This window comes from Cottoperca gobio, chromosome 11 (genome assembly GCF_900634415.1).
Source record: "Cottoperca gobio chromosome 11, fCotGob3.1, whole genome shotgun sequence".
In the NCBI taxonomy this organism is placed as follows: Eukaryota; Metazoa; Chordata; class Actinopteri; order Perciformes; family Bovichtidae; genus Cottoperca; species Cottoperca gobio.
Genome location: NC_041365.1, coordinates 14,677,555 through 14,690,140, shown reverse-complemented (window position 1 = coordinate 14,690,140; position 12,586 = coordinate 14,677,555). Strand labels below are relative to the sequence as shown.

The 12,586-nt window shown below is 40.2% G+C and overlaps 1 protein-coding gene across 1 annotated transcript in view; it reads right to left on the bottom strand.

The window, feature by feature from the left end:
* The window catches only part of col11a2 (collagen, type XI, alpha 2), a 65,451-nt gene that overhangs the window by 23,318 nt on the left and 29,547 nt on the right, over positions 1–12,586 (bottom strand). The window contains 9 exon segments of the mRNA XM_029442920.1: positions 62–148; positions 490–564; positions 708–770; positions 1,053–1,094; positions 1,552–1,605; positions 3,279–3,494; positions 5,108–5,221; positions 11,967–12,089; positions 12,314–12,476. Coding sequence (XP_029298780.1) covers positions 62–148; positions 490–564; positions 708–770; positions 1,053–1,094; positions 1,552–1,605; positions 3,279–3,494; positions 5,108–5,221; positions 11,967–12,089; positions 12,314–12,476 — 937 coding nt within the window.

Below are 12,586 nucleotides of genomic sequence, written 5' to 3'. Positions count from 1 at the left end.
ATGGGATCCTTGAGGTAAACTGACCACACAGTGGAAATGTGAAGTGAAAGTGATAACTGACCCTGGCTTGAGACAAGATGGCTGCTGCCTGGGCTTCCTGTGCAGAAACAGATGGACCCTTATCTCCTCCACTCTGACCGAAACGGAACTGCAAAAAGAAAAGAAAAAAACATTGATGAATGGATACTTTGCCTACTACTGTTGGATAAATTGTACATCATTTACCAACAACACATAGTGCTGAACAACTAATAAAAAGGATAAACAAATCTAAATATGATGGTAATATCCAAATATTTAAAGAAAAGCCAGCTTCAAGCTATTATAACAGGAATTAGCACTGAACTTACAGAACTATATATAATATTGAAAAAGGGCCAATGTTAAATGTTAAAGGTATCCACAAAATTCCTATGAGGGAGCAAAAATCACTTTTAGACAGTATCAATTTCTAACAAAGGTTAAAATGTTAAGTTAAGAGCGACTCACGGGCAGCATGACTGAGGTTCCAGGAGGTCCAGAGATTCCGTCAGCTCCAGGCAGACCGGCCTTACCAGAGGGGCCCTGCAGGATGGAGAGAGGTCAAGGAGAGGAGTGGAAGTGAAATACGCTTTTTTTGCAAAGACTAGTAATGCCTCAGGATTATCAGTGCACAGATTCGGCATTAATGTCTCTACAAATTTCTTCAGATAAAGTGAAACACTCACCCTCTCACCAGGGTCACCGACAGAGCCAGGAGGTCCAGAAGAGCCGGGGGGGCCAGAAGGACCCTAACAGAGGTGGGAAGGGGAACGTGAGTATTCTGATTACAGACTCAATGAGCGGGTCACTCTCTATGTCAGCGTCAAGCGCAGTGTGATTACGCTGCATAACATAAAACAAGTATTTTAAGTGTACTGGTTAAGACGACCTAAGACTGGCAACAAGAAAAGTACTGACAAACATAATTCATATCTCAAAGAATAAAGGTACTTATCTAGAAGAGCAAACTACAGAGGTATTAATGTAATATTAAAAGACAGAAAACAAGGAAATAACCATGATTTACTTACAGCAGGTCCCTCATGTCCTGGAGGTCCTTCAATTAGCATACCCTGCAAAAGTCATTATAAAGTTAGAAGTGTGAATATTGAAAATATACAAGTCATTCCATTAATCAGGCTCCTCTGATTTGATCAGATACATGTTGTTTGTTTGCAATGAACCTTAACTATGTAGTACACTGTTCTTAGCGAAAACACATGTTTGGATCCTACTAGAGAGATCTGTCCCTTTTCAATGGCTGCATTCAAGGTTAAATAACCTATTCCAGCATTGTGGCACCGAGACATGCACTGAAGAAAAAAATCCGTTCAGATCACACCCTCAAATCGATGTCAAATCCTTCTTGGATTAGAAATAGAAAAGTAAGAGTGTGACTGGATGCTGATGCAAATCCCTTGATCTTCTGGTAAAAGTGAGTGAGGGGAAGCTTTTTATTTCTGTCACAGAACAAGCCAGTGTAAATAATTATGGTCAGGTAAAGCTGCTTAAAGACAATTAGTAACTCACAGGCTCCAAGACGGCAGGGTCTCCTTTCTCTCCTTTTTGGACTCTGACGGCGGCCTGAGGAAAACACACATGTAGCCAACAACACAGCATAGTCAGTATAGAGGTACTCACACACACCCATCGAAAACAAAAAAGACAAACACACTCATAGAATGCAGATCTTGGCTGCATGCATTTTGACAACAGGTGCACACTTACATATACATACAGACACCCACATTAGTTTGCCACATTATTAAGTAGAATGATAAAATGAAAACCTGTTTTGCGTGAGAAAAAGTTATAAGCTTTGATACAATGTTTCTCCACACTGTTGGTCCATTACTTTGCATAGATACAGAGAATCGTCTGGCCTGAGCAGCTCTAAATGAAGCCATGCACTGAGATAAATGACATTCAAGAAAAAGGATGCAGTAATCGGTTACTGCTGCACTTCCAAATGCCTCTTTATGCAGTGTATGCGATAGTTCAAGTTATCGTTTATGTTTATTAGGATCCCCAATAGCTTTTACCATGGTAATAGCTATTATTCCTTGGGTCCTGAGTTGCTCACTATACACCGTATAGAATAAAACCAATTTCAACCACTGATTTGGGGACTTGTCTTTGACTTGGTCCTTTAAGTATTTGATATGCATTCAAATACAGGTTTCTCTGTGATTGATTGAGTTTGCCTGTCGTATCATTTAATCTAGGGGTGCGTTTCATTAGTCGGTCAACATTCCCTCGATGACCTCCCCTTTGCACATGACCCCGGGGGAACCAGCAGTTATGCTTTTGGTGCAAGAAAATACATCCATGGTTAGTTACCACGGAAGAAGGGGAAGGTGAATAAATCGGAACATAAATTAAATAATAAATACAAATAAAATTAGAATGAAATAAATGTACACACGTTTTATAATATATCTTATTGGGGTGTATAGGTGCATTCGCTTATAGTTAGCAGATATGCATGACAGAGGCTTGATATTTTACCTAAAAATGCCATATAACTAATTGCAGTTAATATTTACTTGTTGTGCTGTTCAGATTGGGTGATTTCTTTATTCCCATCATTATCTGCAAACACATGGGGAAATTGCTGTTTTGCAATATATCATGTGTTTCTGTAGCAATAATAGTTATGATAATCATGATACAGATCACAAAGGGAACAATACGAGGGCTGAGGGGAAGTGAATGAGGGGAAGTGGAAGTACTAATGAAATGCAGACTATGAATAGATCCTGCTTGCTTTGTGGCATTTTTGAATTTATTTACATCACACTTTGGGTGTGAAACTAAAAAAAGGATAACAAATAATATGATAAAATGAACACAAAGGTAGACTAAAGTTATATTTCTACAGCCAAGTCTAAGTCAGTAACTATAGTCAAAGTTCCTCCTGAGAATCCTTAACTGATTTTTATAACTCAAAGGGTTGTCTAAAGTCCACACTCGTGTGTTTACGTGAAGGTTATTGCCACATTCTCTATCCCAGTCAGTTTTCTTCAGTACCAGGTGTGTTCAAATCAGCCACTATTGGTAAGAAGGTCAATATGTTCCAGAGTGGTAAAAATCAAAACATACAGTAATAAATGATTTCTATCCATAAAGGCCTTTGAGAGACGGCAAACTCAAACAAGTTTGAGAGGACATTGAATACAATTTGACAAAGACAAGGATTCAGAGTTGGTTGAAACTGATTTTAGTTGTTTTTTTGCCTCTGAAGCAAAACGACTTACGCCTCCCTCGTCTGTCACAGCGGACAGGGCGGGGCCCATGTTGGCATCGACCTCTCCAGTCTCCAGTATTGGCTCATTGTAGTCCCTGTAGGAATAGTCGTATTCCTTAAGGCCCACGTCCCCAGTCACATACTCCTCAGTGAAGGCCTCTTCGACCACACCGCCTGCCTTGGTGGCATCTAACTCCTCTCCCACCAACGTAGTCTCCACCTGGGGCTAGGTTGGGTTTATCAGAGCCGCAACGGGATAGATAGAGGAGCACGAGAGGATGAATAAAGCAAAGGAAAAGAAAGATTTAAGAGGAAGAAGGAAGGAAGGAAGAGGGAGAGGTATGTATGATTTGGAAATGTTAGTAAAGGAAAGTGAAATATAGAATGAAACAACAGGGGGCATGGAAGAGGGGGGCATATATAGAAATAAGTGAGTCTTACCTTTTGCAAATAAACAGTGACATAGGGACAAAACAAAAGGACATCTGACAGGCTGTTGGGACTTTATCGGTCCGTCATGCTGTAACTTCAGTCTGATTTTTTCAGGTGAATTACGGATGAGCAGGTTTATCCTGCGACTTTAAACCTCCTGTTAATCATCTGTTGTTGAGTTCACCAAAGCATATCCTCATCAGCTAGTGTGTGATGAATTGTAACCAAACGATTTGATCCAAATTTGCTTAAATATATTATCTGAAATTGTAAATGTTTGGTTTAAAAAGAGAGACAGAGAGAATTGAAAATGCTCTTTTAATCTCAATGTCATGCTTGTCTAGTCCCGAAACACACATAACTGATATGAAGCACTTTGTGAAAACAAGCTGCTGCTATGTGCTATGCTACGCAAAGCAAAAACTATGTTATTTTTCTATTTTACTTACCATGGGTGTTTTAAAAACAAATGAATCCAGTGGAATAATGCTGTACTGTTATATCATATAAAAAGAGCGGTAACTGAAATGTGAATACATCTGAGGCACCATCACAACAATATAGACACCCAGTAGAGCGGACACATTTACAAAACATTCTTAGCATCAAAATCCGAAAACAAAACAAAGTCATCAAAGTCGGCTAATATACAGTAGATGATAAAATGGTAATGATGACAATACGGTTTATTGCCAAAATAAGTGAACTGAGAGAAACAGATCAGAACTGAGAAACCCATTCTCAAGTTCTGATATAGTTCAGGGCTGTAAAGGAAGCCACAGCAACTACTGTATTCTTTAGTTCGGTTAGAGTTTTCTCTCAAACCAGAATGCATTATATTCATCTCCCTTTGTTGCTGTGGTTAAAACTGCATATCAAATATTCCTATGCGGATCCCTTTTCCACAAGATTTTTGTTCTTATGTCAAAATCACAACCTGATCAACGTATTATCTTGAGATGAGAACAGGAACTTGTTGTTAGGGGAAAAAGGGAGCCATGTACAAATGTTTGATGATACAAGCAGATGAATGTGGTGCATTCTCTTTGAAAAAAGCTTTTCTCTCATGTCATGTGGCATCGGTGCCAACAAAACATTGATGTGTGGTTAGAAAAGTTTAAAGAGAGACATGGAGCTGTAACTACTTGGTTAAACTACAAAGACTGGGCTCACCACCACACAGGTATTACACTGTCTTCTTCCTTTGGTGATGGAGGACTCGTGTATTGAGGCGCTGATTTCTGTTCTGTTTTTATATATTTTACTGGGCAAATTAAGCAAATCTATTTGGAGATTTGGCGTTGATTTACATCTATGTTTTTAATAAGGTTGATCAATTCTTTCAGTTTTTGACTATTTCATCTTCTTGATCTGTGGCTCTGACCAGTGTGTCATTCTCTTTTTTACCTGTACAGCGATCTCTTCTTGTCCATTCACCTCACCCTCTGGCACCGTCTCCTCATAGTAATAATCAGTCTCTGTAGGGGTGTGGCCAGCCTCGGAATATTCCGTATCTACATCCTGATCGGTCAAGTTGACAGGAATTGGGGAGCAGGGAGGAAGTAAGCAGATTTTAATGGAAGAGCGCGGTTAGTTCAAAGTCTGCTTGTAAGTGATGATGAGTTAAAAGAAGAAAATGGAACACATCATAAAATTGTAGGTTGCCAGATGCAAAGGATATTGTTTACTGGCAACCCACATTTTTTAAGTTGTAAAGATCCATTTTACAAAAGAAATTTCAGGTAGTTTTAGAATCTCAACAACTATAAATGTTGCCATATGCAAGATTTAGGGAGTCATTGAGTCTACTTGGCTGAGATTTCTTTTTATTGTATTGGTCAACAACCTTTGCTTTTTAAAGCTCACAAAGCCAATATTGATGAAATGGTGAAGTCTGCTCGTATTGGAAGGAGGACTGAGAGCATCTATCCATCCCTAAAGATGAAAACATCAGAACTTGATGCTTTGGGATGTTTAGTTTCACCCAAGACCAGAAGACAGAGAGACAACCCCAATCAACAGCCTCACAGAACACAATTCGGTTAATTCAATGTAACACATTCTATGAATTTTTCAGAACCCACTAATAACCATGAACCTCACATATCCCTCTACCTTGAAGCATGTCAGCGTCATAGTCGAGACTAGACATTGCAAGAAATTCAACTTCTAATGAAAGCACACTTGCTTTTTAGTTTCTGTGAGGCTGCTTTATTGATATTTAATACAAAATATGGCCAAAGACAGGGAGACAAGTGTCAGAGAGAAAACACAGGTACTTAAAAAAACAAAAACAAAGAGAGAGAATGACAGAGTGACTGAGGATGTTTGTTGTGTTGCTTGTGTATAGTATTTGTGTTTTCTCAGGTTTAGTTTTTGTCCCATAGAAATCCATGCTCATTCATTTCACCGGTACGTTAATGGTTTCCCCCGAAAAGAAAGAGATGGAGTGCTGCATATTCAGGTTCTGAGATCCAGTTTCAGCAGCTTGAAGGTAGGAGTATAGCGAAGTAAAGAACAATAAAACTGTACAATTAGCCATGCTTCAATGTGCACCGCTGTATCATATCATATGGAGAAGTTGGGGTGATCGTAAAGATCATATGATATATAAACAGACGAAGAGGCACCCAGCTTGGTATGAACCAACTTCCATTCTGATGACCAGATTGTCCACCATCAAGAGTTTACCCCAAAATCTGCACTGCAAGCCACCTATTGAAAGATCAAACTATTCATAAAAGACACCACAAAAATGGTAACATTTCAAAACATTAAGTTAAGTCACAATTATTTTGTTGCAGACCCTGGATGGTGGAACGACCTGGCAACCAGATGGGACAGATGGGACATACGACTCTGGACATTCTGACCCAAACATGGTCTTTCTTGTTGTACCTGTTGATAACCGTTGGTATTTTTCTTCACTGGGACTGTAGTTCCACTCAGCATAGTCTTGCCAAAGGGTGGGAATGGTTTGTGCTGGGATTTGACATTAATGTCCACTCCCATCTTGGATTTCGTGGGTCTGGGTGGAGTGGGCCGGACAGGGGCAGATGTTGGAGCTATTTTCTTCAGGATGGTAACCTTTTCGACCACATTCTTCACAACTTTGCTGACCGTTGATTTGACCAGAGGGACTTTGGTGACCACAGTTTTCACTTTGGTGACCTCTTTGACTTCAGCCTTTACTTGAGTTTTTGCTGCTGGAGTTTTGGTGGCCACAGTCTTCACTGTTTTTGTAGGTTCAGGTTTTGATGGTTTTGTGGGTTTAGGTGCCTTAGTAGCTTCTACTTTGACAACAGTCTTTTCTATCTTTTCTACTTTAACAACTGTCTTTGCTTTTGTAGTGGTTTCAATTTTTGCCTGATTTGCAGCACCATTACTAATAGCTTTCTTTTCGACCACAGTAATCACTTTGCCATTAGCCTTAGCCTTAGCCTCACCATTGACTTTATTGTCAGCTTTGCCATTAATTTTGACTTTAACCTCTTTAACCTCAATAGTAGTTTTGCCATTTCCATTGGCTTTCTTCTCTGTTGTAGCTTTGCCATTGCCGTTTCCATTGGTCTTAGGCACAACAGTGGCTTTTCCATTTCCATTGACTTTCTTTTCTGCTGAAGATTTACCATTGCCATTACCATTGACTTTCTTCTCAACTACAACCTTGCCATTTCCATTCACCTTGGCCTGAGCTGTAAGCTTGGCATCAGCTGTAGCTTTGCCATTGCCATTTGCTTTTGTTACAGCTGCTTTTCCATTGCCATTGCTGTTGGCTTTAGCTGCTTTCTTCTCGGCCGCTGGTTTACCATTGCCGTTCTTTGCTGGGGCAGCTGTGGCCTTAGCTTTGGCTGCTGCTGTAGGTTTGATCTTAGACAAGAGGATCTCTACTGCAGTGAGCTTTGCTTTTGTTGGCTTGGCTGTGGCAGACTTGGGAGCTTTGGTGGGCATAGGCAATTTAACTACAAGTTTGGATAATCCAGTCTTGGCTGGTTTAACTGGAGTGGATTTCGGTTTAACAGGCGTGGATTTAGTGGGGGCTGCTTTTCCATTGATCACCTTCTTCTAATATCCGTGATTATTGTTTGGTTGAGATGGTGTTAAGTATGTAAAAGTGCATATTGACAAAGAGAGAGTGGAGGAAGTCAAAGATACATGGAAGGGTTGGGAGGGGGATGGAAAGCACAAACAAGGGATGGACAGAAGGAGAGAGAAAGACAAGAGTGGATGTTTTGAGAAACAATGACATAAAGATGGCCAAGGCTTGGATGATTTACTGAGACTGTACAGGCATTACTGGATACAGCAGAAGATTAATACACGTTTTAAAACAGTAAGCAACAATACAACTGAAAAAACTAATTAAAAATCCACATTTTGAGAAGTTTCATACATTTTACACAAGTTATTTAGAGGAGTTTTTGCTGATCTCTCCAGTAATGCCATTCCCAATATTAAATGACAAAGCAGCATCTTTGCGCTAATATGAACTGGAGCCTGTGGTTTGGCAGAGGCACTGAGGGTGTGAATGGTCAAGTGAAGCTGGTGCTGAACACACACACGCACGCACGCACGCACGCACGCACACACACACAGCACACACCACACATACACACACACACACACACACACACACACACACACACACACACACACACACTTTATAATGCACTGAGCAGTCCAACTACAAGACAAAGACGTTTACTGCTGTTAAGCCATGCAAAAGAAGGAGCATGGATGCTAGGCGAGCATGTTAGTAACATAAAACCACAAAATGAAAACACTACATGATTAATTCTTACTTATCATGCTGTTAAAGTGAGAATACATGCAAGTTAAAATTGTAAACAAACCAAAATTTCACCCGAGTAATATAGTGGGAAGGTAAACAGGCCATCATCGTGAATATAAAGTCCTCAAATATGCAATACAGAGCACAAACAGACTTAAAGGAGAGAAACTGTATGCCATACAAAGTTCAGATGTACAACCATAAACGCATACACCAAGACAAAAACATATGCATTGATATTCCCATGTTGACTGGAAAATTGGTCCGGAAACTGATGACCCAGAAGTACAAGCATGCGGTGACATCCTCCAAGACAATTAAAAAAATCATGCAAGTAACAAGACAATACAGACACATGCCCTGGTCAAATAGTATTGAAAATCAGTCCGTGCTTTTTTGTGATCAGTGTAGTGTAGTTTATTTTTGCAGTCATAGGAAAGCATTTGAAAGTCAATTTAATTATGCTATTCTGTTGTTAGCAACTTAACACCCATTGTGTGAAAACTTCATCTACCTTGTACACAACGTACACAAAAACAATGCTTATTTACAAAGACTATTTGACCAAGTTTTAGAAAAGGCTACTCTTGCACATTATTATGTGTGTTTTATATGCTAACTTGATAACACACACAATCATGATGTAGTCCATTGGTTTGATATGGTAATGTCGGCAGATCCACAAATTAAAGATGAGAGATGATATAAAGTATCTTAACAGTCTACATTTGTTTTATATGATTAACAAATTAACCATGTTAGGTTACTTGCTTTTTCCCCTTTTTGTGTCAGAGACTGTTTGCTTTGTTGTCAAACTTTAATCTTTTTTTCTTGTAGTGTCCATTATGTGCTGAGAAGGTTTTATGACACTCGCTCCTCAACATTAACTTGCTCTCCCTAAACAGGATATATGAAGACTGGAGAACTGAGTGGAGAGGAATGTGAGAAAAGGTTTGCATGTGTGTATAACAACACAGCTGCACCCACACCACCCTAGTGCCCCCACTTGGCCACATCTGAACACACATACATATATGACAACATGTAAATGACATGAGGACAAAAAAAATCACAAGGAGCAAAGGTCATCCTGTGTGACGGAGACGGTGGAAACGAGGTGGACGTGTGAGAGGTCAATGTGGATTAAAGACAAGGTGAAATGTGAATAAAACAAAGGAGGTATGGAGTGATGAGGGATGAGAGAGGCATATTAAAAATGAAAATGGAGATTTTTAAAACAGATATGGAATATGTAATGTAAATTTAGTTGAGACTCAAATATTATGAATTATGCCTCTTGCTTCAATACCTCTGTTTCTCAGTCTCCTTCCCTTCCATAAACCCCGCTCGTGTTTTCCCTCTCTCGTGCTCCCTCTTTACCTGTTGACTGGGGGCCCCAGGTTGGGGAGAGGGAGACGCAGAGGATGAGGGAACGCCTGTTGCTTCCTCATAATAATAGGGGTATTCATGGTCATCCTGCTCCTCATCAAAGTACTGAGAGAGATGGGGGAGGATTGAAAAATGGGAAGGATAGAGGGAAGGAGTTTGCAGAGGAGACATGAAAGCAAGAGGGATGGAAAGAAAGGAATGCATGAAGAGGGGCGGAGTGGATTTCCATGGGGAGGTGAATAGGGGTTTGCAGAGGGCATAAAGGGGTAAATAAAGTAAGAAATGGGGTGAATGTGGGGTCAAGTAGCAAGAGGGGAAAATATAAAACATGGTAAAAGACAGCGAGAGACAGCAAAGGAGATAATAATACAATTCTAAGCTTTTATTTTCCCATTCATCAGAAGGAGTCTGTGCTGCTGGTTAAAATGTGTTGATATAAAAAATACACAGAAAACCTCAATGAATGAGAAAACAGCAAAAAATAAAGCAATGGGTGAAGCCAATGAATAAAACCACACGGATTTATATTCATTCAGAAAGCAGTCATTTCAACAGCATCAACATGACAGGGTTTGGGACGCAAAGTGTTGGAGCTCTGTACAGTCACTGATACAATTATTGTATTGACTGATCTGACATGCAGGCTTATAAAACAAAGATCTTGTACTTTGGATGGATGAATGCGGATGAAATTCGCTTGCTACTTTAGCTCTGTGACGCAGCTGGTGGCAGGGAACTGTCAGCTCCCAAATATCAGAATGTTTTTGAGAGAAAAAGTGAGGGAGAGCTTGCAAAGCTTAGAATGTATGTAACGTGCACAACCAGTCTCAGTAAGCAAAGAGGCTCCACCTTAAGCCATCTTCATGACAAATGCCTATATGTCTCAATTTAACCAGAAGACCAATCAGAATTTAACTTCATTTGCTTGTTTTATGTACTGAACAAGTTCTCTTTCTTTCAATCCATGGGGGAAAAAATTGGGGAAAGACACGTTGACATGTATCATCCTCTTTCCCCCTACCTTTCTGTGTTCCATTGCAGAAAAAAGTGACATTTAATCCACTGCTGTAACAATTCAAATTTATGTTTCTCCAACGCAAAGTGTATGAAATGATGGAAATGTGCCATTTTTAGAAGTGTAGTTATGGAAAGGTATGATACGGCAATGCCTCTGCTTTTTCTTTAGTTACCTCAGGGACACACAGACCGAGGAGGTGAGGAGGAAAGTGGATGGATACAAACTGTTGCTGATGACGGGGATGCGTGAGGAAGACAGAAAGAGAGAGCAGCACTTTGATGACATTAACAGATAACCCAAACTGAACCTGAGGACTTTCCTTTCATTTTCAGAGGACTGGTGCGTTTAGTGCGGCCTTTGTTTTTACTATTAGACCATATTTTGATGCAGTGTAGCTTTCCTAACACACATCTTATTTTTACAGACAAAAATAGTACATTTTAACAAACCCTTTTGAGAGTATATATTAAGTGATAGTCATGATTTAAAAAAAAACCGGATGAACGCTCTCAATTCTATCCATGTAAAAAGGTGCTTCAGTACATTTCCAATCTACTTCACCGTAGGAAACACACGACCAACGTTTAGAAAAGAAAAAGCCATTCTGCCATATTTTGGTCTAGAAATCTGGATTTTCTTTCACTCTGGCTCTCTTCTCACCAAAACACCAAAACATTTTCAGAACCAGTGAATAGTTAAATAGTTTCTCCAAGTGAATGATCATTGAGAAAAGTGCCACAGAAAAGGAAAACAAAGTCCACAGATTGTGTTTGGGCCTGTTTTATCGGAGCTACAGATGACCTACAATTTTACGAATGAGTTGTGTTAGCATAGTGCTGACAGTATTAGGTTATCTGCTCTGTGATAGATGCTACCCAGTCTCGTAAGAGCTATGGGACTCATCCCGCAGTAACCTTGAAGAGAGGGCAAATAGTGTGAGTGAAATATATCTAGGCTAGTTATTGTAGCCTGTGGGAAGGTTTTCAGGTTAACTGTTTGTAAGTTTCATATGTGTGAAGGATTTCATACGTCTGTGGATGAACGCGCGGTGCAGTAGTGTTACTCACGTATGTGTTGGGGTCCTGAGCCTGGGTCTTGGGCAGTGGGGAGTCACAGTCAGGGCTGTAGTGTTCACAGTAGTCATAGGCTGCCTGGGGGTTGGAGGCAATCAGCAGTTGCTGGATGTCTCCCTATAGGGAAAAAAAAAACAGATAAGCAAAAGGCTGTACAGCTGCACCTTGTATTACAGGGCATAACGGAAACTTCTATCGTATATTAAATATGATTTTTTGTTATACTTTAATGACTTGAACAAGCTACTGTGTGCTCACGGTCACTTAACCAGTACTCAGCCACCCGACCAATCCCTGCATAGTATGTCCCCAGCAGGTTATGCTTCAATAAAGCTCCTCACCTGGAAAACCTCCTCATCAAGCAGACGGGCTCCGAACACTGTGATGCCATTGGTGTCGACCTCTGCATTGTTGCCACGGGGCAGGGCGCGGGTCATCTTCTTCTTGCAGTCCAACAGCAGCGTCACATTTTTCTTCGAAACGGAGATAGCGATGCGATGCCACCTAGAGACAAGGAGGAGGAACCAAAAGCGAATAAATGTGTACTGTGACTACAGGCCTGATTAAAAAGGTATCAAACCAACCCTCAGATCACATATACACTGCAACCAACG